This window comes from Brachyhypopomus gauderio, chromosome 12, assembly GCF_052324685.1.
Source record: "Brachyhypopomus gauderio isolate BG-103 chromosome 12, BGAUD_0.2, whole genome shotgun sequence".
Lineage (NCBI taxonomy): Eukaryota > Metazoa > Chordata > Actinopteri > Gymnotiformes > Hypopomidae > Brachyhypopomus > Brachyhypopomus gauderio.
In genome coordinates, this window is record NC_135222.1 from 23,021,549 (window position 1) to 23,049,048 (window position 27,500).

A 27,500-nucleotide genomic window follows, 5' to 3' on the forward strand; every position below is an offset into this window, starting at 1 on the left:
TCCATCACTTTATGACCACAGTGTACTTCCGGCAGGATAACGCGCCGTGTCATAAAGCGCGAATCTGTCTGTCTGAAGACTGCCACCATCATCCCAGTCCCCAAGAGCTCCACAGCGACAGGTCTGAACAACTGATCGGCCTGTAGCCCTCACGCCGATAGTCACCAAATGCTTCGAGAGACTGGTTATGACCCACATCAAAGCCACCATTGACGTCACTGGGGACCCACACCAGTACATCTACAGAATAAACCGATCCACAGAGGACACCATCTCCTCTGTGGTCCACACCACCCTCACCCACCTGGAGCAGAAGGATTCCTACGTCCGTTTGCTCTTTGTGGACTTCACATCCGCCTTCAACACCATGATTCCCCAGACCCTGGTCAACAAGCTCTTCACACTTGGACTGAGCCCTTCACTCTGCAACTGGGTCCTGGACTTCCTGACCAACAGGCCACAGTCGGTGAGGATCCACAACATCTCCTCCTCCACCATCACCCTCAGCACAAGCTCCCCTCAGGCCTGAGTGTTGAGCCCCCTCCTGTTGACGTTGCTCACACATGACTGCTCAGTCATTCATCCTGGCTGTCATTTTGTTTAGTTTGCAGATGACACAGCAGTGGTCGGACGCATCACAAACAATGATGAGTCCGGCTACAGGCAGGAGGTGGAACACCTGGAGGGCTGGTGCAGAAAGAACAACCTCTGCATCAACGTGAAGAAGACAAAGGAGATGATTGTGGACTTCAGAAGGGGTGAACAGACCCACCCCCCTCTGCAAGTCGGAGGATCTGCTGTGGAAGTGGTTTCCAGCTACAGGTACTTGGGTGTGCACCTGGGCGACAACCTCAGCTGGAGCAACAACACCTCCAGTCTGGTCAGGAAAGCTCTTCAGCGGCTTTATTTCATCGGGCGGCTGAGACGAGCTGGACTCGGGAGCTCAGTTCTCCTCCCTTTCTATAGATGTGTGGTGGAGAGCGTACTGTGCTCCAACATCAACGTGTAGCCACTGACGTTATCGGTAGTGGTGTAGTCACTGACGTTATCAGTAGTGCTGTAGCCGCTGACGTTATCTGTAGTGCTGTAGTCACTGACGTTATCTGTAGTGGTGTAGCCACTGACGTTATCGGTAGTGGTGTAGCCGCTGACGTTATCGGTAGTGGTGTAGCCACTGACGTTATCGGTAGTGGTGTAGCCGCTGACGTTATCGGTAGTGGTGTAGTCACTGACGTTATTGATAGTGGTGTAGTCACTGACGTTATTGATAGTGGTGTAGTCACTGACGTTATTGATAGTGGTGTAGTCACTGACATTATCGATAGTGGTGTAGTCACTGACGTTATTGATAGCAATGGAAGCTCTGTTGTTATTGTCTCACTCAATATGTTGTGTTATTGACTCAATGTCTCCCTTTGCTGTGTCTCATTATGTTGTGTGACACCACTCACGAACATCACTCACACACACACCACTCATGCACACACACCACTCACTCACACCAGACAGCTTTAATGGGAAAACCCAGAATAACCTGCCATGGGCACTTTTCTCCCACTCCACTGTAGTGCAGGGGATCTGTCCAAAACTACTGTACTCAGCACATGCAGTACAGCAGTGAGCTTCATAGCCAAAACAATACCTACACACAGACACTGACTGATAAGAAAACACCTACATGGTGGTGCAGCCCATACCTGTGACAAACTCATCAAATTCTGGTCCTCTTTGTAGATAGAAGTCCCACTAGTTCAGGCATGACAGTCTCATCTGTCCAGTCACAGTCTACTCATGTCTCACACTGGGGGTGAGCAGGGTATGTCTCACACTGGGAGTGAGCAGGCTATGTCTCACACTGGGAGTGAGCAGGGTATGTCTCACACTGGGAGTGAGCAGGCTATGTCTCACACTGGGGCTGGCTATCAGATTGCTTCAGGTCTCTCTCACATGAAGAGTAGGACACTGCTACATGTAACAGCTGTGCCAAGCCCAGAAGTGTTTCCCTCTATAGCACCGTTCCCGGATCCTCTTACCACAGTGGAGGGCAGGGGCAAATCCTGAGGGTTGAGTCAAACCACTGGGCATCAGCCTGGCGTCCCTGTGTACCACACCAGATAATATGCTGAGTCACAGTCAGGGGTTTGCTGGGTAAATTGAACCAGTTGAATTGAAGATGCTCTTTTTCTACTGTGTGATTAATGTCTCACATCACTTGCTGGTGTTAAACCACTGATGTCAGAATCAGGGATCAATCTGGGCAAAATATAGTTTAGGAAGCACTTAATCCTGAATAATATTTATTAATTTATTTACATTTACTGAGGTTTATTTAGAGCATCGGGTTGTCAATGTCTGCCACACTCCAGTGCTGCACAGGTTGATCGAGCACTCTGGTGCACAGATATCCACTATGTCATATCAGACTGCACCATTTACACAGCACAGTGGTGCAGACATGTGTGACCCTGGGAACCGTGTCCTCTCAGGCCAATGAGTGAGAAAGAAGGTGTGATTCAGAATCAGACTCCAGCTGTCTTCTCCTCTCTGAGTCCGGGGGTGGAGGGGGGGGTCCTTTATAAAGCATGGACAGTCCTCTCTCCAGCTAAGGCTGTGACACTAGTACACTGTGAAACACTTCTGCTAATTATAACTAGCAGGGGAGGGGCTATGACTGAAAGCAAAGTGTTAAACGTGGGTATTAAAATAACAGAGGACAGAGACTTAGGATGATACGGACATTTAGTGAAAGAACATTAAGTTCCTATTATGTGTTGAATTTCCTTAAAAACAGGAAGGGATCACACATGTTCTTTATGTACTATTAGCTACTAATATTACCACTAAAATATCCATTAACAAACTAACCACAGAAACACTAAGTGTTTTATTTATTCATAGCATAAACACATTTATACTGTTTAAAATTGTCTCTCCACTATATGATAATCACAAAATATAATACTAATCTAATAATAATCTAATTAATAACTTTTAAATTGGTTTTAACCAAGGACCAACGTATGGTTAGTCCTAACCATAACCTAACCATAACCTAACCATAACCCTCATCCTAGTGAATCAGAAGACACTGCTTTCCTCATGACAACTTTGTGTAAGAAGCAACACAAACTACTACAAAAAACAGCTTTTGGACAGTATGTGTATTTGACATAAGCAGATGTACCAAAGACCCAATGAGGACTCGGACTCAAAAGCCAGATCACGTCTCGTCAACTCAAGAATTTGACCAAGACCTGTTTTGACAGCACAGAATTTTAGAAATACATTATTACAGTTAAGGCAGAATTCTTGTCCAGATCCTGAATTTTTTTTCCTCGTTGATTTAAATGCCTGTACACACTCACACACAGGGGCGTTGCCTGGGTATGTAAAGATCCGGGGCTCAGCCCAATTTTATATATATATATATATATATATATATATATATATATATATATATATATATATATATATATATATATATATATATATATAGTAATATATATATATTACAATGCGTACCCTGATATATAATGTTTAACACTATAATATGGAGTTTTTTTTTTTAACAAAGGGTGCACAAAATCTGCAGAATGACTGTTGGTGACCTAAAGATAGTGAGCTTGTACTAAAGGACATGGACCAGGTATATTCCATTAGTAAATCCATTCCTCAATAAAGTATGCAAATCAGTATGTCAACAATGGATTTCATGCAACTGTGTAATAATGTAAACAATTCACATGTTTCTAAATTGTTCTTTTACCTTTTATGACACACAAACAAATTATTGAAAGAAACATTAATAATTATTAGTGCTAAGGGGTCTACACAATTAATACTCTTTAAGAATTACTTATTATCTATCCTGTATGTTTTTGCACAGTCTTTCTTCTCCTAACCTGTTCTTTCTTTAGATCAGTCCAGTCCTGATCAGTTCATTTCAGGTCTCTCCACATTTCATATTTCCTCTCTCTCCACCCTCTCTTCTACCCTGTTAAATAGTAATTCAAGAAAGTATGCTTAAAATAAAGCTGGAAACAATATTTTAAATACAAAAGACTGTGCTAAAACAAACTACATCTGGCATTATTTTGCTAGTCTTCATACTAAAAACATGTGTATTTTATTAATAATGTGTTTATTAGACATTGTTTTCCATACCACTTGTATTGTCTTCTCCCATCTCCCATCTCCTCTCCTCTCCAGTTCTCTCCTCTTTCCTCTCTTGTTGTCTGTTCTCCTCTCCTGTTGTCTGCTCTCCTGTTGTCTGTTCTCCTCTCCTGTTGTCTGTTCTCCTCTCCTGTTGTCTGCTCTCCTGTTGTCTGTTCTCCTCTCCTGTTGTCTGTTCTCCTCTCCTGTTGTCTCCTCTCCTGTTGTCTGTTCTCCTCTCCTGTTGTCTCCTCTCCTGTTGTCTGTTCTCCTCTCCTGTTGTCTCCTCTCCTGTTGTCTGCTCTCCTGTTGTCTGTTCTCCTCTCCTGTTGTCTGTTCTCCTCTCCTGTTGTCTGTTCTCCTCTCCTGTTGTCTGTTCTCCTCTCCTGTTGTCTGTTCTCCTCTCTAGTCCTCTCTAACACTTCAAATTCCTCAGGTTGTTCTAAGTCACTTTGCTTTTCTCCCTCTTCTGTACTCCCTTTCTTGTCTGTGGTATTAGGAAATAAATTACACCACAATACTTGAGATTTGAACAAACTCTAACAAACCCTAACCCTCAACTATTAAAAGTAAATTATTTTTTGTGATATGCTGTGCTGTGTAAACTCAATAAAGGATTGTTTATTAGCTGATCAGCTGGCTCCAGTGGAAAACACACAATTTTAGGGCAGTGACCAGGGTTAAGAAACTGCTTTAAACTACCATCATAAAGTATTGTACTAAATTCTGGCTATCCACAACGTCTACCTTCTAGCTAACTAGTTAGCTAAATTGAATTTCATTCATTATAGCTTACAGTCCTACAATCCTAAATTATTAAACACAATTTGAAAATGAAATAGTTATTAGCTTATCAGGTACATCAGGGCACGTTGAACATACTAACTATAACTATAACTAGCTATAACATAACTAGCTATATAAGTTTTTTTTTCCACAAACCTTCACTACCTAAGCTACCTAGGTTAACTATCTATGTCGGTTAACTAACTAGGTTAGCTAACTAATTCCGAAGCTGACTAGTGACAAGCTGCATTTTATTAAGCACACAGTGGGTTTGATCTGTGTTTTGATTCGGAGACGTGTGTTTTTAACCAGCTATCAGATAGCTCCACAAACAATGTCATCACAGTTTACATAGTTCACTACCGTTACCTTTCTCCAAAATGTCATCACAGTTTACATAGTTACCTTTCTCCACAATGTCATCACAGCTTACATAGTTCACTACCGTTACCTTTCTCCACAATGTCATCACAGTTTACATAGTTCACTACCGTTACCTTTCTCCTTGAAAAAACGCCGTATATCCATTTTCATTCACCCTCAGCTACCTGCAACCTGCTGCCAAAAATGGCTAGAGCGCATGTGCGCTCCCCCACGGGGGTGGGGGTGGGCTCTCCTCCGCGCCCGCAAAACCAGCAAGCTGATTGGCTGTTTCTCCTGAAAGGCGGAACTTTATCCTTGAAGCGGCACTGTGATTGGCGTTAAGAGATTTCCTATTCTCACAGCAGCACTGGCCTCCTCATTAATAATACAGCTGAGCGAAAAGGTTCGGGGCTACGGGATAATCATTCGGGGCTGAAGCCCCGGAAGCCCACCCCAGGCGACGCCCCTGCTCACACACATAAAAGCACAAATGCACATAGAGCCACATACACACACATGCACGCAGACACAAACACACACGAAAGCATTCACACAATGCACCCACTCTAATTTGTAAATGAGAGTTGTCGGACACTTCAACCCCTCTGTTAAGAGCCACTACATGTTTGACCCAAGCAGATGTGAAATATGGCAGCGTTAGAGATAGACCTTACATCATTGTCCTCATAACATCTTTCTGTAACCAAAGGCCATGAAAAAGCTCCTCCAAGACAGCCTATTACCACGAGATTAACGCCAGTCTCAGAAGAGTGGACCAGTGAACACATTCAACCCAGCAGATGGGTGCATGGTGGATATACAGCAGCTTCACAGTGGCCTCCTGAGTATTCAGATACAGACTCCCATGTCCCTGAGACACAATCCACACAAATGTGATGTTATAATGTAGTGGGAAAGAACACTGGCCCTCCAGTGGGGGACAAAACTCCAACACCACATTCGCCTGCCGTTGTTACACGATTAAAATCATGTCTGTAAGTTACTCTGGAGATATGTAAAAGTATGTGTTCAAATATGTTCATATGTTCAAATGCCATTACATATAGCAGTGGTAAAAATGGCAGGCACCTCTGTTCTCTAAGAAGTGTATAATGGCAATGTCCATTAAGTATTGCAAAAACATATTTGCAGTTGTGATGCCTTGTGTGTTTGAGCAATACAATGCATTTATAATGATCCGCAAAGAAAATATAACGGTGCAGGTACACTGTACAATTGCATCGAAGAGAGGCGATTTTTTATTGATTTCTACGGAGACACTGCGGTTGTGCAAGGGGGATTATGGGAACGAGTGCGCTGCCAAGCAAGAGATTATTGAGAAGCCAGTGCTGACTGGCTGTGGTCCAGTTCAGTCGTTTAACTTTTCAACGCTCTCCTCGCTCTCACAATCCTCCACGCACCGCCGCCGCCTGAGAAACGACAGAGATGAACAGCGGAAACCGCGTAACCGCATAACCGCAGTGTAAATGTACGGTTATGATGTCATACGACCGAGGAAACGAATGTACATGACCACCCCTGCTTACCGGTCCTCTACAACCATGACTAACTGCATCGCAAGCGCTCATCCCAGAACTGAACACATACCTCGGGCACGCGCGTCTGTGCGCATTAAGAGTCACTAGCAGGAATCACGTGCGTTTACTCCACGTGCCCAGCGCGTGCGTGTACACCTGCTACAGGGAATGTGACAAACTTATAACATCATACAAACGTTTAACATTACACAAACAAATCTTTGATCTTTATCAAATGTTTACGTTTTATGCTTCCTGGCAAGGCTATGGCACTTAGGATGTCTTTTTAAAACATCAAGTTTCCTTTGAACCACATCTAATATCTTGTCAATAAATTTGGCCAAACAGTTCATATATATACCGGCTTATTTGATTTGTCAATGACTCAAAATTAGAGAAACAGATTAACTTTAATGTTAGACTTTAACGACGAGTAACACTCAGCTTTCCTATGAAACAAAGTCCAGACTCCGACCCGCTATTTTTATTAACCATTTTCCATCACATAGTCTAAATAATAGATAGAGAATAAATAAAAGCCCTCTGTCCCAGGCGCCCTGATAGGTTAGCCCACATCACCGTGTAGGTCATGCACTTCCACTGTGGATGCAGATGACCAAACGCTGCGTCCTGCCCACATTACACTGACAAGCTGAACGAAACTGCTCACTGTATCACGGATGGAAACGCAACTGTCAAATGTGCCCGTTTATTAGTCGGACAGAGTGACCAACAACGAGCTAAAATTCACTTTAACAAACTATCGATCAACCAGATGCAACGTTAATTTTCAATACCATAATCCACAATTTTCTGCACCTGATTACTTTTCTATGATGCACCATATCAAAGTAGTTAAAAATATTATGATTATTTTTAATGCTAAAAATGATCAAACGTGACGTGGTAAAACCCCCTCAACTCTCACCTGTAACCGTCACCACAGTTTCATTGCGAGCCCGCAGCTCAATGCGCAATAAACTGCGCTTCTCTCCGCGCGCTACAGTAATTCCCTCGTCTACGTCCGGAATATACCGAGTCGCTTCGAGAAGTGAAAATATCCGATTTCTCGATTGGGATAAACGGAAGTGCGTCACAAGCCTGGGGAATGCCGGGCAATGTAGTTGTAGCTACAGGGAACGTAGCTCAGATACAGCATGTAGCCTACTCAAGATTATATCACTCTAATAGTTCTTAAACAGCTGTTATTCAGGTAATTGATTTTGAACATATCTGTGAGTATAGATAAAAATATGTCAGTCTAAGTTTGATTCAGCATGTCATAACAGAATGAGAATTAGAAACCATTTAATTCACCAGGATCATGTACAGGAATTTGATTTGGTTTGAGGCTAGCTAGATCCCATATATGGGGAGTGAACAGAGCATTTTGGTAGTCAACATCCGCTGACCCTGCTGTGTCATTCTTCGTGGAACACGTCCAGGATTAATAGTTTGGTTGAAAAATGTAAATGGCTAAATGCTGCCCTCTGTGGTTTACAGTGTGAACTCAATCACTCATTTATGTACTTGTGCAGAGCCATGCAAAGTGACCATCTATTTTCCTCTGTAAAGTTCATCATAGGTCTACATAAATATCCAAAATAAAATATAGGTTTATAATAAGTATGTACTGCTGACAAAGTGCACTTAAATTTGTATGTGGGAGACTGATAGCTAGAAATTGGACTGGAATCAAATTTGTACAATAATATTGTTTGACTGTATTGTTTGCACTGTAAAAACAACTCAAATCTGATTGAAATTCAGAAAAGACAGACAACTATTTGACTGGAAAAAACTGCAAAAAATTTACTCTACACATTCAAAACAACCTGAGCACATACAGCCTCCTCTTGCCTCTGCCACCCCTATGAGCTAGTCTTGATGTCACCTATATGGTATAAGAATACAAAAATGTAAAACATAAAATTACATGAAATACATGCAATGAGGGGCTGCTTTTTGTTTGCATGGGACGGGGTTGGGGGATGAGATGTGGCGAGGTCTACTCGTGTGTAACAGGTCTACCGCCATCTTCTGGTGAAATTTAAAATAGCGGGAATTGTATTTAGAAAATAGCGGGTGCTGGCGGGCCGCATGTTACTGATTTTATGGCGGATTTTACTGCGGGCCAGTGGAAATTTTAACGCGAGTTGTATTTGGACTTTGGACATGCTTGCTCTAAATCCTTAGTTCTCACTATAACTAGAACTAGAACTCTGATCAAGAGCTTAAGAGCCTTGTACAGAACGAACAGGTGTAAACACAGTTATTAAAAGTCAGAAACATTTAACCACCGGATGCTAACCTGTTCCATTAGATAGGGTGACCATCTTCATTTGGGAAAACCAGGACACCTTGGACCGGGGGTGGGGGGTGGGGGGGGGTGCTCAGGTAGTGCAGCTCATCTAGGATGGCACATCAATGCGAGCTGTGGCAAGAAGGTTTGCTGTGTCTGTCAGAGGTGTCCAGAGCATGGAGCAGATGCCAGGAGACAGGCCAGTACACCAGGAGACATGGAGGGGGCCGTAGGAGGGCAACAACCCAGCAGCAGGACCACTAACTCCTCCTTTGTGCAAGGAGGAAGAGGAGGAGCACTGCCAGAGCCCTGAAAAATGACCTCCAGCAGGCCACTAATACCCATGTTTCTGCTCAAACTGCTGCCTGCAACATCCTTCAGCATGACCGGTTTGGCAGTGGGTCAGTAATGGTGTGGGGAGGCATTTCTTTGGAGGGCCGCACAGACCTCCATGTGCTAGCCAGAGGTACCCTGACTGCCATTAGGTACCGGGATGAGATCCTCAGACCCATTGTGAGACCATATGCGGGTGCAGTGGGCCCTGGGTTATGTGGCTGAAGTTTGTCAGCAGTTCCTGCACGATGAAGGCATTGATGCTATGGACTGGCCTGCCCGTTCCCCAGACCTGAATCCAATCAAGCACATCTGGGACATCATCCGCACGATGCACCACAGACTGTCCAGGAGTTGACTGACGCTTTAATCCAGGTCTGGGAGGAGATTCCTCAGGAGAACATCCACCACCTCATCAGGAGCGTGCCCAGGTGTTGTAGGGAGGTCCTACAGGCACGTGGAGGCCACACACACTACTGAGCCTCATTTTAACTTGTCTTGAGGAATTCCCACTGAAGTTGAATCAGCCTGTCTTTTGACTTCCACTTTAACTTCCACTTTAATTTCCATTTTGAGTATGATTCTAAATCCAGACCTCCATGGCATAATAATATTGATTTACATTGATAATTGTAATGTTCTGTTCCCAATGCATTCCACTATTTATTAAATAAAGATTGTCAATTGGAATATTTTATTAAATGAGATCTAGGATGTGTTATTTTAGTGTTCCCTTTATTTTTTGAGCAGTATATGTATTGTTGCTCTGTACGAAAGATAATTTCATGTATTTTATGAAAGGCCATTGTAATATTTCTCCTCCATGGAGCCTATCTATCTTGCTATTTAGCTAGTTAGTGTATCTTAAAAGACTGCTAAAGAAAAGCTCAAACTAGTGTCATTCATATTAATTACACTCTGGAGTAGCTTTATTTACCGCCAATATTTAATAAAATATAAAGAAACACAGAAAACTCCAATGACAGACAACTCCATTATCTCCACTGACAGACAACGCCTTCTTGTGTCGATTATGTGGTCTGCCTATGATAAAGAAACCCTTTCCTAGGCAGATGAGTGGATCGCCGAGATGTTCGATCTCATTCGCCACTGTTATTGTAGGGAGGGACCTCGGTGTGATAAAGGGGACGTGTGGGGCATTTGTGGCGTGTGCCCTGTAACAGGGCTGCTGTCTCTTCTTTAAGTATGGTGTTCGAGTCTTTGGTCAGCGATCTCTTAAACAGATATATCGGAAACTATGTGGAAAACCTGGACAAGTCGCAGCTGAAGATTGGCATTTGGGGAGGTAAGCAGGGAGCGTGTGTGCTGCATGTCGCGGAACACGTTTGTAAAATGAAACGGATCATGTGTCGATGTGGAGATCTGAGAGCGATACAGTTTCACAGTGTGACAGTTTCAGTACCAGCGGAGAGATGATGGCACCGTTGGGCCCTGGCAGGGAGGCTCGGTCATGTGGCTGGCGTGTGGTCCGATACAGCTCTGCGCATTAGTGAAATTGTTGATTCCCTACGAAGGAACCCTTAAACGCTCTAAGAGAAAGGACAGTCATGTAATGATTGTAATAAATGGTTGATTCTGTACGAAGGGACCCTTAAAACCTTAAAGTGAAAGGACAGTCCTGTAATGACTGTTGCCTGCGTCATATGTCAGTGTAAGTGCAGTTGACAGTTTCTGTGACAGCTGTTTGGTTCTTGGCCTAATGTGTGTTGCATGTCATGCTTTATGTACACTTACGTTTCTCCACATTGCCTGGATGTTTTGAATTATGATGAGGCATTCAGTAAATTCCACTTATCTGTAGAACTGCACTTTCTGCACAGTAAAAATGTCCTGCAGAAAACAGCAGGAGGAAGTAAAGGAGTTTCTCACCCTACAAGATTACTGCAGGCAGCATGCAAAGGGCTCATGTGTTAAACGACCTGTTCTTTCATTCTGTCAGATGTGTATTAGCGTGTTGCCTCGTCATCCTGCTCCGTGTGGCTTTAACCAAATATTTGCATTGCCTCTGTTAATCTTAGTTTTTTTTAGCATGGCACCAGAAATCAGGAAATGACACTCCCCCAGATCATGCTTTAAATTATTTCTCAACTAGGTTTGTCCAGTTCTAACTCAACGACATTCTCATGTTCTCGTAGCACAGGGAGCACTAAATATCCACTCTGCCACTCCTTTCACTACTTTGTCGTTCTAGTGAGGTGTATTTAACTACATTGTCCTTTTTGAGCACACAATCAGTAATGAAACTCCAGAATAAATTCTATTTGTTTGAGGCCTTAATCATTACTCTGTCATTGATGTAATTTCTATCTCTTTTTGGGGGGTTTGAATGACTCATTTGAATGCTGTTCTAGGTAATGTGGTCCTGGAGAAGCTGAGGGTGAAGGAGAACGCTCTGGTAGGACACTGAACACTTTCAGAATTAATGTAATGGCAGATGTTGAGTTAGTTCATCATACTGCTATATTATTAGGCAGTTGTGTTTTAAAAAGGGAACTGTAGTTCTTGGGTTGGTGGGTTTGTGCTTAATGTGGCTGTTAAATCTGTTCCAGTGGACGATGTTTTGTTCTCAAGTTAATTCATTTGTTATCTAACCTACTGGGAAAAGTTTATGGTATTTTCTTACCATAAACATTCACGTGTTAAGCAGAATTTCATCCCTCTTTCAGAGTGAACTGAATGTGCCATTTAAAGTGAAGGCTGGCCAAGTTGGTAAGAACCAGGTTTGGTTTTAATTGTATGGTTGCATTCAATACATAGGATGATCTGAGCAAAGAACCAAAAACCATCACAAGACGTATGAACCATCATCGCACAAATAATTGGCCATATTGCCTATTGTGATTTTCACCCCATCAGAATTAGTCCTCCACATTTACCCATCTGTGCAGTGAGAACACACACACACACACACACACACACACACACACACACACACACACACCTAGTGATCATTAGGGGGCTGTGATGCACACACTCACACTAGTGATCACTAGTGTGCATGTGTGTGTACCACAGCCCCCTAGTGAGCGCACGTGTGTGTGTGTGTGTGTGTGTGTGTGTGTGTACCACAGCCCCCCTAGTGAGCACTAGTGTGTGTGTGTGTGTGTGTGTGTGTGTGTGTGTGTGTACCACAGCCCCCTAGTGATCACCAGTGTGCATGTGTGTGTACCACAGCCCCTAGTGATCACTAGAGGGATGTGGTACACACACACACACACACACACACAAGTGATCACTAAAGATCTGTAGTATATATATACACACACACACACACACCTTTTTATGCTGATTGAGAGGAGAATACACCCATATCCCTGTGCTGAGATGACGTTAGACCTCTATTTTGGTTGATATTTCTGTTGGCTACAGACTAATAATTGCTCAAAAGTGGAAAAATTTAAAACAGCTATTTAAATGAGCTTTTACTGTATATGATCAGTCAAGTCAAGTTTTTATTTTCAACACTGCAGTATGAACAGAACATTCAGAGGACTGAAACTGCACTTCCCTCCTATCCAGGTGCAGCGGTAAACACTGAACGCTGAATAATCTGCACAAAAAACATGAACTGTATAAACTATAAGACTAATTAGGTAAATTAAGTAAAAGACTATAACCAATATACTATTTACTATACTATATAGTACAATATAATACAAAAGTAAATACAGTATAATCTTGTAAAGTATAGCAAGGTGGCATATGTGATTGGGTAGACCAGTAACAAAAACTTAACATAATGTGCATAAACGTATAATTATGCACTAACAGAATTTAAGAATAGAGTGCGGGTAGAATAGAATATTTTTTTATTTGTACTAATTTACATTCATTTATAAAAATATTTGGACTTTAGACAAATCCACTTGAATCCATCATTGGTTTTAAACCTGTGTCATAGAATATTGGAGTTGTGATGGTGTTGAGTGATGGTGTTTAGTGATGGTTCTTGAAAGTCTTGGTTCTGCAGCTATAAAGCGCTCCTCCCTTGACCGGGTCAGAACCACACACCTATGGTGCTAAAGTCACCATTCAGTTACATTTAACGATCAGCTCACTACAATATCCTGCTGCAAATGTGTTTTGGGATTTTCAAAGTGCTTCAAATTGCTCTTCAAATTCAGATTAGTCAAAATATTGTACAGTGTGTGTTTCCTGGGAAACAAATCCATGATTTTGGCATCAGCACATATTCTACCGTGTGAGCTGTGAGGAGTAGCTGGTACTGCTGATGTTATTACCCCACTTGTTATTACCCCAGAGGTATTATTAAAACAATAATAATATAATTTTCTTCTTTAAGTCTATAAAAACATTTATACGTTATACTTTATATATTAATGAAACATATTTCTGTATGTCTTATAATATTGCTCCATTTCTTGTAGGCAAATTAACCTTAAAGATCCCATGGAAGAATCTGTATAGTGAGGCAGTGGTTGCCACCTTAGATGGTCTGTATCTGCTGATAGTCCCTGGAGCTAGTGAGTATTTAATCTCTCTCTCTTTACGTCTTCTTATGACTGCAGTCAATTATTGCTATAAAATAAAACATTTTCACTGTTAAATCCTGAATTTGACTTTTGACTTGTCAATAAACTGTTCCTGGGTAACACTGTAATATACTATTAACACTGCAGTATATTATTAACACTGTAATATATTATTAATTGTTAATTATTTGCCAATCCAAGGGTTCTGCTGTTTGTCACTAAGTACCAACTTAAAATGATAAAGGGATCAGGGAAAGCTCAAGTGTTTATAATGGGAGCCCACAGTCATCACAGTCATAAAGTTCTCAAACTTCAGCTATATGCCATGTTTGCAAATATTTACTTGAGGAATATGTAAGCTGCAAAAATGTGCACATTTAGTAATGTGTTGTTTAGTGAAGTTCTAGAATTTTGTTTTTGAATTTTTAATAATGTTTTTCCATTGTTTCACTTTATTTTAATTTCTTCACTTTGAGTATGTTGGTTCATATGTCCACACATTCTGAAATTCACATTGTGTGAACAGGGCATTGACATCACTTTGTGTGTGGTATATTGCGGTGGGTCAAAGTTATGGTAGGTTGTAAAACGTGTGGAATAGTTTCAGCTGAGCACGGCTGGCTGAAAACAACTAACTGATACTGGCGTGTGTTGGGGCAATATTTCAGGCTCTCATTTTTGTAAATATTGACCAAAATAAATAATTAAGCATTATGTTTTATCTTCAAAATGTTTTCATAAATAGACCACCCAGTCTGAACAATGAAAGCAAGGTGTTCAGTAATACTGTTTGTACGTGTTTCAGCTGATTCTAATTTCTTTGCTGCACCCTATGATGGTAAGACATACACAGCAAAGTAGGCATGATGGTGTCGGGTGGGTCGCCGCAGGTTGACCAATCAGACTTCCAAAACCTCACTGCTCATGATTATGCAGGACCAATCAGACTTCCAAAACCTCACTGCTCATGATTATGCAGGACCAATCAGACTTCCAAAACCTCACTGCTCATGATTATGCCTGGACCAATCAGACTTCCAAGACCTCACTGCTCATGATTATGCAGGACCAATCAGACTTCCAAAACCTCACTGCTCATGATTATGCAGGACCAATCAGACTTCCAAAACCTCATTGCTCATGATTATGCAGGACCAATCAGCCGTCCAAAACCTCACTGCTCATGATTATGCAGGACCAATCAGACTTCCAAAACCCCACTACTCATGATTATGCAGGACCAATCAGACTTCCAAGACCCCACTACTCTTGGTTTTGATTAGCACAGTATGGGACATTCAACAGCGTTTCTCTTTTCTGCTTTTCTGCTTTTAAATGTTCCAAAACTGATTTGTTTACTCTGGTCAAGATTTTGTCTTTTTAAAATCTTCTGGCGGTTATTCTAACTGTTAATGTATCTTAATTTTCTCACGTTTGCAACTGAAATGTATGTATAGTCAGACATTTCCCTGAGGCACTGTTTTTAACTGTGAGATTAGAAGGTGACATATGTTTGTCTGTGGAAATACTGACTATTAACGAAGTCAAACTATCAGATATTATTAAACTTTATCATTATCAAATATTTCATGACACTCTCTCATACTTTTGGATTTTGTGTATTTGGTGGGGGAATTAATTACTTGAAAGAGCCTGAGCATTTTAGTTACTAACCATTTAATATTTTGGATGTATTTCTATTTACTTATATTATGATATTTATAATAATATGGTCAGGTAAGGGGGCCATGTCCATCACACACTTGTATATTACTTTAATCTGATATATTTAATCTGATAATCAATATTATGTGGATAGGCCAAACAATAAATAATGTAAGTGTTGTCAGTGAAATATAGAAACAGAAAAAAGTGTTCTTGTATCCCTCAGTCAAGGTGACGGAGAAGACAGACAGAGTAAGAGTCCTCTGGACCTTTAGGAGTTTGGGACTGGTTGCTGTCTGCTGACACGGCCTGTTATGGTTGTAAGGGAGAAGCAGTTGCTAGGTTACAAGTCCTGTTTGTGTAATGCTATGAGCAGTCATGTTGCGTACAGAAAGAGCATGTATAGAGCCTGTGTGTGTGTGTGTGTGTGTGTGTGTGTGTGTGTGTGTGTGTGTGTGTGTGTGTGTGTGTGTAGCAATTAAGTATGATTCAGCAAAAGAAGAGCGGAATCTGCAAGAGGCCAAACGGAAGGAGTTGCAGCGCATTGAAGAGGCTCTCCTACTGGCTGCACGCAGAGGTAAGCCCCGCCCCTCATAGGTAGGCTCCGCCCCTCAGAGATAAACTACACCTCTCAGGAACACTACACAGCACAATATGTGCTCTCTTAAAAAAGTCACAATCGAGATAAAAGAGAAGCTGGAGTTGGGTTGCCTTGAGAAACCTTTTAAATCGACAGTTATGAGATCTAGAGGGTGTTATACTGGCTAGTACAGTTAGTACTAACTCTGTTAGTGCCCATGAAGTCCAGTTAATCTCCTATTCATCCACCCATAATCCCCCCCCCCCCCCCCCCCCCCCCCCCCCCATCCTGCTAACTCCTGTGTGTATTTGCCTTGTGCTGCCTGCCCGTTGCTCCAGACTCTCAGGTGGGAGAGTTTGTGTTTAATCTGGAGAGTTATGTGTATAAGGAGGCCATACGTGGTATGTATACTGCCACATTGACACAAACCTGAACTAGAGTCACACGACCCCAAAAGTCACCAAAATGTTTAAATTGTGTGAAATTTCTGTTTTGTACTTTCTAACCACTGCACATCCGAATGTGCGGGTGTGTGTGTGTGTGTGCACCACTGCACATCTGTTTGTGTGTGTGTGTATGTGCACCACTGCATGTCTGTATGTGTATGCAGCTGTGTGCATAGTGCTGTCTATGTATTTATGTTAACACATGCTGTGTCGGGGTGTCTGTGTTGGGGAGTTTGTGCTTTATTGACTCTTCTCTGTCTCTCCTTATGCTGCACTTTGTAAGATAAAGGACATAAAAAACATAAAAAGCAAAAGAAATGGTTTGGGAGTAAAAAGCCTGAACGAAAACCAGGTTGGTGTCTGCGGGTGTCTGCGGGTGTCTGCGGGTGTCTGCGGGTGTCTGCGGGTGTCTGTGGGTGTCTGTGGGTGTCTGCGGGTGTCTGCGGGTGTCTGTGGGTGTCTGTGGGTGTCTGCTTGTGTCTGACTGTCTGCGGGTGTCTGCTGATATACTACTTCCACTGCTGTAGCACAAAAAATAGCCAAACAACTTCTGATATTGTTCTCTCTAGCATGAACAGTGCTTTTTATTGTACGCCTGAAGGACCTGAGGTTTGACTGAGAGGAGGTTTTATATAGCAGTTGTTAACTGAGTAAATTCTTGTTGTAGAGAAGCCTCAGGAAGAAAAGAAAGACACATTTGCTGAGAAACTGGCGACACAAGTCATCAAAAACCTGCAGGTCAAGATCACCAGCATCCACATCAGATATGAGGATGATGTAAGTAGTGTGTGTGCCTGTGTGTGTGTGCCTGTGCCTGTGCCTGTGTGTGTGTGTGTGTGTGTGTGTGTGTGTGTGTGTGTGTGTGTGTGTGTGTGTGTGTGTGTGTGTGTGCCTGTGTCTGTGTGTGTCTGTCTGTGTGTGTGCCTGTGTGTGTGCCTGTGTGTGTGTGCCTGTGTGTGTGTGCCTGTGTGTGTGTGCCTGTGTGTGTGTGCGTGTGTGTGTGTGTCTGTGTGTGTGCCTGTGTGTGTGCCTGTGTGTGTGCCTGTGTGCCTGTGTGCCTGTGTGCCTGTGTGCCTGTGTGTGTGTGCCTGTGTGTGTGTGTGCCTGTGTGTGCACGTGTGTGTGTGTGCCTGTGTGTGCACGTGTGTGTCTGAGGAACAAGGAAAAGTTTGTCTTTATACTGGCACCATGTTATTTTTATTATTATTATTATTACAATTATTGTGTTAATGTTAATTAACAAAATAGTGTTATTTCTGTTCATGCTGGTGCTATGATGTTATTATTGTTATTGTTAAGTAAGTGAATCTAATATGTAGTGTCCCAAAAACACCAGGTAACGGATCCAGAAAGGCCTCTCTCCATGGGTGTGACTCTGTCAGAACTCAGTCTGCAGGTATCAAACCTATAGAATTATCATCTGACATAAAATTATCTACATGTTAAATACTACATATTATATGCCACAATTTTCCTTTTTGTAGACAACTGATGAGAACTGGAGGACCTGTGTTCTAAATGAAACCGCCAAAATCATCTACAAGGTAAAAAAGTGATTGTCAGTTACAGAAAGAAAATGCTCATATGACAAAGAATAATTTAACTGTATATTAGTGTGACATATGTCCATTAAGCTAATTGGTGCTGATCATTGATTTTTATTTATAACTCTAACCCTGTTTGGTGGAGCATTGCTTAATTGTTAATTGTAATTCTGCCTTTTTGATTTTCCATGTTTTGTGTGTGTGTGTGTGTGTGTGTGTGTTCAGCTCGGGTGTTTAGAGTGTCTGTGTGCCTACTGGAATGTTCACAGCCCAGTGTTCTACAGATGTTCCTGGGGTGAAATCATGGTAATTATCTCCTATTGCAGACAAGGAAACGTCAAAACAAAGCAGGTCTATAGCAGGAGCCCAGATGGTCTTCTCCTGACAATACTGTCCGCTGGAACCTACCGTTTCCCAGAATACTCCTTAAATACTGTCGTGGAAATTTTCTGGAAATGGATGAGGACTCAGACGTGGTTAAATGATTAATTTATTACAAAAATATAAATATATATAAATAGGACAAAGACAGATACAAGACGGACACAAGACAGACACAGACATGAGAGTCTCATTCAAGCATGACAACTCTGCCGGCAGGGGGGCGCTCCCCCTGCTTATATACAATCTTAAACACAATTCAGCAGTTCTAACAGCAGGTTATCGTTAGCACAGCATGTTCCAAAACATAAGCGTCCAGCAGGCTACTTTGTCTCACATGTGTGTATCTCCTAATATGGACTTCCCTAGAGTTAGCGGAAGCAACTGATGTATCAGTTGAACACGGAGAAAGCTAAATGACCCAAGACTAGTAGTCTAGTGACTACCAGTTAACAGAGTACTCTTACCCTCAGCACTCTCCCTGACCTGGGTCACGTATAGCACACATGCATAATATGAACTAAACATGGTTACACTGAATCACACTACTTCATTATTGTAGTCCTTCTGCTTAGTCAGAATGGACAAATACTAAATCATAAACTTCATAATGATCTCTTATGATAACTAAACATGATCTAATCATTGATGATTAGTCGATAATCAATAATTTCTCTCACACTTCCCCCCTTTGATTCTGTGTAATCATTAAAAAGGAGAGAATAAATCATTAAGTCTATCATAAATCGTCAACTTAAGTCAGGCTCTAGAGTCAGTTAAGCTGCTCAGGGCCATCGGGCACAACCCAGCCAGGCGCCAGGTCGTCCCAGACGTCTTCCTTAAACAGACGTCCCAAGGAGTCTGCTATCTCAGGCTCCTTTAAGTCGTCGTGCAAGGCTATCTGAAAATGCTGATGCATAAGGCCAGTAAGCCACGACGAACAGCAAGACAAAATACAAGGCAGCAAACACAACAACAGCTAAATGATTATTACAGTTGGTAAAATCATAGTCAGCATCCAATGTCCCCATGGGCCTAGCCATGAAGTGATCCACCCAAACCAGGTTCTTGAACCCCGGCCTTCATGTGATCAATTAAATCAGTAATATTGTCATAGTAATCTGGAATGCTGAAACAACATGAAACATTGATTTTCTTACACACATCTCCTTCTTTTATGAGGAGGAGGTCTAAAGCTAGTCTATTCTGGACCTATACTTGTCTAATTTCTTTCACTTCTTTGTTTAATAGGTCCAGGGCAGTCTCAGTACGAGAAGCCAAAGTCAGAACTTGCCATGCAAGTCCATTGATCTTATTCATTGTTGTTGCAGTTCATCCTCCGAGGAACACTGATGTATGATCTCTCAGGTAGAGCAGAGTAGGTTTTCTCTCTGCATGCCCACATCGTCGCTCCATCTGTTACTGGGTTCACGATGCCATGACAGGAGGTGAAACTCCATTTTGCAGAGGAGTTATTTAGTCTAATGGTGCATGTTGATCCATCTCTGGCTGTTGCTACCAGATCAACCTGGCACTTGATGTGCTCTATCCAAAGATGGCCTTCAAGGCCCCCTCTGAGCATAGACACCACTTTCCCTCAACAGGGGTGGTGTCAAATGTCATGTTGCGAATGCCGACTCGTGACACCTCGTCATTTGAGTCGCAGTCATTTATTTCCTATGATCCATACTTGCAACATCATCACCTACTCAATCAGGAACCTTACCACTGTGAATGATGGCGTGAGACATGTTGTAGAATTGACCTGTTAACCTATCAATCTCGCATATGGGTCTGTTAATTAACATTGTAGCCATTTCATAAGTGATTGGTGTTGGTGTTCACGGCATGTGGAAAGGATGGCAAACCAGACAGGGCTGGGTTGGTTTGATGGTTGATGGACATTACACATGCTTTCTTTCCCTCACACCTCTCCTCCGGTGTGGGGGAGATGACAGTTGCCCCTCCTGTTGAGAAAAGCATCATGTAAAAAACAACAGCATAACATTGATTCTGGCGGCTGCTCTGGAGCTCTTTTGCAGTGGGTGTGGTGTGTCCACGTGGCTCGGCCGCTGGTCTTTACAGCTGTGTTGGTTGTTAGCAGCACGTGGATCTCTGATCAGCACCCAGTCTCCCGGCTGGAACTCGTGCAGTGGATTCTCTGACACCTCTGACAGCTTTGACCTGCTCAGACAAAATAGAGACAAACTTGTGCAGGATAACAAATTAATGGCTCAACAAGTGTGTGTGGGTGTGGGTGTGGGTGTGTGTGTGTGTGTGTGTGTGTGTGTGTGTGTGTGTGTGTGTGTGTGTGTGTGTGTGTGTGTGTGTGTGTGTGTGTGTGTGTGTGTGTGTGTGTGTCATTCCGGCGGCACTACTCCCATGTTTGGAGGCCTTCCAAACACAATCTCAAAGGCTGATAAGCCTGTGCAAGCTTGGGACAGAGTGCTGCTCTGCCACAAAACCAGAGGCAGACATTTCAATCCTGTTTCCTGAGTTAATTTCCTTTAAAATTTAGTTAATTTAGCTCCTGTAGCCCTTCGTGTACGAAGGGAGTGCCGTTTTTACTCGACACCCTCCTGGGTAACCCCCATCGTGGGATTATTTCCCTTAGTAGCATCTTTGCCACCGTATCTGAATTCTGCTTTGTGGTGGGGAAGGCCTCCATCCATTTGCTAGACATACATACACACAAGCCAGTATTTCAGCAGGTGTTAGTTCAACAAGATCTATTTGCCAGTGTTGAAAGGGTTCGGTCGGCAGCAGGTGTCCGGCGGGTGCATGCTTAGGTCTGTTATACCCCTGTGGTGGGATACCAGACAATGTGAACAAAATTTTTTGGGTGAGTGTGGTTATTTGCTCATTGTGACTCCTACCATGAGCAATTTCAATCAGTCCTCTCATGTAGGCTGTAGGGACACACGTCTTACTTGTCTCCGTGTGTGTGTCCAGACTCCCCCCATTGTTTTGCACCCCCCCTTTTGCCCATCTCTGTTTGTCTTTCATTGTGGCTTGTGTTTGTATTGCTCTGGTTGTTAAGCGTGTGTCTTCTCTGTTACTGTGATCCGTTAGCATCATTTGTGTGTTTGGAGCCTGCAAAACTGTGTGTTGGGCTGTGGAGTCTGTGAAGGCATTGCCTTTTGCTACTGTGTCGCCTGTTCTGGTGTGTGCGGCACATTTGATGATTGCAGTTGTGAGATTAGTTGGTGCTTTATCTTTGACCTTGAGCTGGTAAGGAATGGTGAGCTCAGCTGCTTGGGCAGAATAATGTGGCGGGAGTGATATTGTTTCCAAAACCTCTGTGTGGATAAATGTGCTTTTTTTTTTTCTGGTCCTTTAAAATTCGAGAAACAGCATGTTTGACCCAAAGGGCGAGTTGAGCGTACCCCACTATATCTCTGAATGCTACCAGTGCCCGCACCCCGGCTGCCCCGTGGTCTAGTTTTCCTGAGAAGTAGGCTACTGGCCTCTGTCTGTCACTGTGGGCTTGAGTCAAAACACTGGTCCTTTAACGTCAACACTCCCCATACACATACGAACACTGAACACACACATCAATTCTGAACTTTTATTTCAGAATTCAAAACTGTTCTTAAGACTAATTTGTTTAAACGGGCTTATTCTCTTTAACAAATGTTACTTTTATCTCTGTTTGTTGTGTTAGAATTTCAATACATACTAGGTCATGACCCAGGAAGTGCACTTTTTGTCAGCAATATTGCAATTTTGCTTAGGGACCTTGTGGCCTTCCCTTGCTAGGTGATGTAGCAATGCCACTATGGCTCTCTTTGCATACTTCTTATGTGTTTACACAGAGTATCAGAACATCTACGTAGTGCAACAGTGCAATGCCCTCTGGAAGTTTCAGAGAGGCCAGACTGTCTCGCAGCGCTGCATTGTAAATGGTGGGTGAAAATGCATTTGCTAGGACCACTACACTGAACCACTGGCTATCTGGGGGAATCTGGGAAAGAATATTGTGAGGATTTGGCACTTTTGGGGCTCTAACGTGTACTGCTGCATTGACAGCCAGCAAATCCTGCACAAATCGCCATTCTTCCCGCCCTGGTTTCTTAACTGGAAAAATTGGAGTGCGCACGGCTGAGTTAGGGCATGGTACGATCACTCCAGCTTGCCTAAGTGATTGGAAAAACTGGCCTAATTTCCTTTGAGCACCTCAGGCTTCAAAGGGTATTGATGTTGTTTTGGCCTATAGTCAGATTTTGGGGGCGATGTGTATGGGCTCACACCCCCCGTATGAGCCCCAACATCGCTCTTACCTGGTGCCCATAATGCTGCAGGAACAGTTCTGAGTTCCTCTTGCTCTCATTTTTTTTTTCTGAGAGGGTAAGGGAGGCGGCTAAAAAAAAAATATCAAGGGGGTTAATCAATTCCACTCCCCGCCTGCAGGGGAGCCAGCACGGCGCCGGCTACATCCACGCCCTCCTGCTAGGGATAAACATGGTGTTCCTGCCAGGAACTCTCTCCCAATCGGTAATGTCAGACATCTCTGTCATCCATTCACCGACGTCCTGCCATTGTGGCTCCTCGCACATGTTTGCTAGTGACAGGTGTGGTTTAGATCGAGGAAATTAGAACAGGTCTTCCTGTTCTAATGTGGTTTGCACCATTGCCGCAGCCCACACGCAATCCCACACAATAGCAGTGACAACCAAGCAATCATGTTTTCCAACCTTAAATTTATCCTCAAAACCTCTATCGGGGCCCTCACTCACATGCAGCGTGCAGTGCAGTGACCCCTACGGTCTCAACATCAAATCACCTGGCAACAAACTACACACTTCACACATGAAGTGCTCCCAACACTCTCCTCCTGCACTCTGCAGCTCATAAACATACAGTGGAACTCCTGCTGATAACTGAACCCCAACACAGCTAACTCCCACTCCATAAACAACCCCTCAGGCCTGCTACTCAGGCCCAATTTACACATTAAGTCACAACCCATAACATACATTTAGCAGTTAAAATTAAAAATTCATGTTCAAATGTATTATTTCATTTACATCGGAGAGGCTCTTTTTTTCTTTTTTTTCTTTGAATGGGTGGCACCACTATAAACCAAAAACTTTTTTTTTTTTTTTAAACCAAAACCATTTACAATCGCTTTTATTTTAGGCAGGCCCTGTGGCCCTTCACTAATCTTCTGCAAGCATTGATAAATTAAATGATAATTTAAACCAGTTACTTTCCTTTTGTCGTCTTCCAGTGGTCCTGTACCGTCCAACCTCTCCGCTGCCCGTCAATCTCTGGAATTTCTGGTTCTCTACTCAGCATTTTCTTCATTTTCAGGACAATCTCTTGCAAAGTGTCCTAGTTTTCCACAGTTGTAACATTCACCACCTCTCCTTTGGGGTAATTCTCTCATCCCCATCCACCTCGTCTTCTTCCTCAGCCTCTGACGTGGCCCCTCCCGCGTTCTCTGCACCTTGGTCTCAGCTTGCTTCTGGATTTTCTTGTTCACTCTCCATGCCAGCTGTGCCTCGTGATGCTTGGCATGATCTTCTATGGTTTTCAGGGTGGCGTTGTTGTACCCGATGCACTGGGCTCTGATGAGGTCACTGATGTCTTTTCTCATGCTTACCAGGAAGCTGTTTCTCAGGTGGGCTTCCCATGGGCTGGCCTCCGCCGGCCTCCGCTCGTTGTGCTGGTGCTACAAGACCGCTGTGGTCGTTGTGAACTCTGGTCAGTCTCATGAGGAAGTCGCTGACAGGTTCTCCGTCTTCTTGTTTACATGCAGCTATTTTGGACATGTTGATAGTGGCTGGGTGTGCAGTTGGGGAGGTGGCGCTTCCCATCGTCCGGCTGGCGCATCCCATCGCCTGGCGGGCGTCATCATACGGGACTAGTGGCCCTGGGTGCAGCGACAGCTGTTGGGCTGGTGGGAGTGAGGGAGGCAGAGGTTGTGGTTGTGATACTGGAACTGATGGCGCTGGAGCTCACAGTGCAGGTGTGGCAGACAGAGTTTGCTGCCGTGGTGGCGCCAGAGCTGGTGGTGGAGGTGGGGGAGGCAGGGGTAGCGGCTGTGGGTGAACTGGAGGTGCGGGAGGCAGGGGTAGCGGCTGTGGGTGAACTGGTGGTGGAGGTGGGGGAGGCAGGGGTAGCGGCTGTGGGTGAACTGGTGGTGATGGAGGCAGGGGTAGCGGCTGTGGGTGAACTGGAGGTGGAGGTGGGGGAGGCAGGGGTAGCGGCTGTGGGTGAAGAGGTGGTGGAGGTGGGGAGGCAGGGGTAGCGGCTGTGGGTGAACTGGTGGTGGAGGTGCGGGAGGCAGGGGTAGCGGCTGTGGGTGAACTGGAGGTGGAGGTGGGGGAGGCAGGGGTAGCGGCTGTGGGTGAAGAGGTGGTGGAGGTGGGGAGGCAGGGGTAGCGGCTGTGGGTGAAGAGGTGGTGGAGGTGGGGAGGCAGGGGTAGCGGCTGTGGTTGCACCTGAGCGTGCGGCTGCTGAGCCGGGATGGCTGGCGCAGATCTCGTCGGGGCAGCGTCGAGGTCTGGATCGGCTACAACACACTGAGAGACTTTTGTTAGTACACTTTTTACTCCCTACCTGTCGTGCTTGCCTTTTCTCGGCGTCTTCAAGCCAACATTTTGCTTTTTCTTCCATATCTGCTTTATGTTTAACAAAATACTTTCGTGTTTTTCTATCTGCGCCCTTGGACTCTGTTTGAACTCTCAACTAGTGCGGATAGTCTACACTCAGTGTTCCCTTTGAACCAAACCCATAATGCTTAGCCCAAAAACCCACATGTTGAGTTACATCTTCTAAATAATCTCTGGTCATTTGGTAAATCACACTTATAGTTATTATTATTATTATGAAACTATGAGCCTCCGATGCTTTACTCTTACTATGTATTTTACCAATTTTACCCAAATGATGTTTACCCATAATTCTAGACAATCCCAGAGATGACCCTTCACACTTTTTTTTTTTTGTGAGGGGTCCAAAAAAAATAATCCCAAATTAATTAAACACGTCAGAAAAGGTCCTCAAAATTTAGATCCGCTCCTCGTACCAACGAAGCAAACAGTGTCGTCGTCCCCCCCCCCCCCCCCCGGGGGATATCTCTGCCGCTCCGGAGCTAGCCGACACCGTATTACATCTAATCAGTGCGCTTCTTCCCAGCTGGACCCCTGGCCAGACTGACGGGCTCTAGGCTAAGTCCTATCCCGCCTGGGCAATACCGCAGTGTCCCCACCGTATAGACTTTCTGTAGGCGATATCTCACTATATCCCTATCGTATAACAGAGATCATCCGGCGGGCGGACACTGGCGGATATTTAACACTTAAACTAAGTGTAACGCAGCTTGCGCCACGGAGCGAGGAGACGGACACAAATGCTGAGATGAGCGAGATTTAATACAGGGAATACCAAAACCAGGGTCGATGAAACAGGTAGGGGTCATAACGTGCAGGCTATCCAGACATGAAACGTAAACAGGCATGATCACAGACAAGGGAAACAACGAGGCAGTCAAACAACGGAAGGGCAGGCAAAACGCACGGAGGACGGGTAAACCAAAACGCAAACAACACGGCAGAACTCACGGCAAACAGGATCAGACAAACTGCATGAACAAAACCACGGATGACTCGACTGGGGAATGACGGGACTTAAATACATTGACATTTAACGAGGAGCAGGTGACGGTAATTACAAGGGGCGTGTTAATAAACAAGGAATCACGAAGACAAATGAGCGGGGCGGGATAACAGGCACGGGACACAGATACAAGGGAACCCGGAGTGACAGCCAAGCGAGGGGGCGAGGCCATACGTGACACTAAGAAATTAAACTGAAAATTCCCACTTACTGCGGTTTTCGTTTGATCGGGCGGAGAACACCACCGGAGACTGGCGGTGACATCACTCCCTGGATAGGTACTTTCCCTTTGCTCGTGGGGTTCCCACTTTGCCCAGCCCAGCCAGGGATCTCATCCCCCGGGGAGCGTCCTCAAAGATCAGTCACCGCCTTTCCGGGGTGCCTCTCGCCGACCCCTGTTTGTGACGCCAAATTGTCGTGGAAATCCTGTTTGTGACGCCAAATTGTCATGGAAATTTTCTGGAAATGGATGAGGACTCAGACGTGGTTAAATGATTAATTTATTACAAAAATATAAATATATATAAATAGGACAAAGACAGATACAAGACAGACACAAGACAGACACAGACATGAGAGTCTCATTCAAGCATGACAACTCTGCCGGCAGGGGGGCACTCCCCCTGCTTATATACAATCTTAAACACAATTCAGCAGTTCTAACAGCAGGTTATCTTTAGCACAGCATGTTCCAAAACATAAGCGTCCAGCAGGCTACTTTGTCTCACATGTGTGTATCTCCTAATATGGACTTCCCTAGAGTTAGCGGAAGCAACTGATGTATCAGTTGAACACGGAGAAAGCTAAATGACCCAAGACTAGTAGTCTAGTGACTACCAGTTAACAGAGTACTCTTACCCTCAGCACTCTCCCTGACCTGGGTCACGTATAGCACACATGCATAATATGAACTAAACATGGTTACACTGAATCAAACTACTTCATTATTGTAGTCCTTCTGCTTAGTCAGAATGGACAAATACTAAATCATAAAGTTCATAATGATCTCTTATGATAACTAAACATGATCTAATCAATGATGATTAGTCGATAATCAATAATTTCTCTCACAATACTTACTGCCCTAAAGTTCTCCCTAAATAAACACTGGCCCAGAATACTCCCTAAATACATAGTTACCACAGAGAGTACCTTTTAAATTTATGGCATTTAGCCATAACAACACCATAGATAACACTAATGGTATTAGTCATTATAATGGCACTTTGTTAGTCGCTCTATTTATTAGAGCGACTAACAAAGTGCCATTATA

General features: G+C 43.7%; 2 protein-coding genes and 1 long non-coding RNA gene across 14 annotated transcripts in view; 1 reads left to right on the forward strand and 2 right to left on the reverse strand.

The window, feature by feature from the left end:
• Positions 1 to 7,901, reverse strand: part of LOC143528250 (talin-2-like) — a 51,738-nt gene extending 43,837 nt beyond the window's left edge. Inside the window, exons 1-2 of one of the 7 annotated variants that reach the window (XM_077023889.1) lie at positions 4,165 to 4,283; positions 3,903 to 3,994 (exon numbers count right to left, since the gene is read on the reverse strand). Coding sequence is in view for 2 of the 7 variants with exons in the window: in XM_077023885.1 (XP_076880000.1) it covers positions 5,436 to 5,472 (37 nt within the window). In the remaining 5 variants the exon portion in view is untranslated. Of the gene's footprint in view, positions 1 to 1,697; positions 1,948 to 2,033; positions 2,074 to 3,902; positions 3,995 to 4,164; positions 4,308 to 5,435; positions 5,752 to 7,767 lie in introns of those variants that run through there. The other 6 variants (XM_077023888.1, XM_077023885.1, XM_077023886.1 and 3 more) reach the window with 6 other exon arrangements.
• A 2,665-nt stretch (positions 7,902 to 10,566) lies between these two features.
• vps13c (vacuolar protein sorting 13 homolog C) overlaps positions 10,567 to 27,500 on the forward strand; it is a 73,379-nt gene continuing 56,445 nt past the window's right edge. For 2 of the 6 annotated variants that reach the window (XM_077023892.1, XM_077023895.1), the window contains exons 1-11: positions 10,567 to 10,780; positions 11,847 to 11,890; positions 12,162 to 12,204; positions 13,884 to 13,979; positions 16,129 to 16,230; positions 16,572 to 16,634; positions 16,963 to 17,031; positions 17,347 to 17,456; positions 18,016 to 18,075; positions 18,164 to 18,223; positions 18,449 to 18,529. In XM_077023892.1, coding sequence (XP_076880007.1) covers positions 10,681 to 10,780; positions 11,847 to 11,890; positions 12,162 to 12,204; positions 13,884 to 13,979; positions 16,129 to 16,230; positions 16,572 to 16,634; positions 16,963 to 17,031; positions 17,347 to 17,456; positions 18,016 to 18,075; positions 18,164 to 18,223; positions 18,449 to 18,529 — 828 coding nt within the window. In that variant the 5' untranslated portion in view covers positions 10,567 to 10,680. Of the gene's footprint in view, positions 10,781 to 11,846; positions 11,891 to 12,161; positions 12,205 to 13,883; positions 13,980 to 14,793; positions 14,827 to 16,128; positions 16,231 to 16,571; positions 16,635 to 16,962; positions 17,032 to 17,346; positions 17,457 to 18,015; positions 18,076 to 18,163; positions 18,224 to 18,448; positions 18,530 to 27,500 lie in introns of all 6 variants that reach the window. The other 4 variants (XM_077023894.1, XM_077023896.1, XM_077023891.1 and 1 more) reach the window with 3 other exon arrangements.
• On the reverse strand, positions 21,901 to 27,155 carry LOC143528256 (uncharacterized). The gene is made up of 2 exons (XR_013134421.1): positions 25,051 to 27,155; positions 21,901 to 24,503 (listed from the first exon to the last, which is right to left on the reverse strand). It is a non-coding gene; the product is annotated as an uncharacterized LOC143528256 (long non-coding RNA).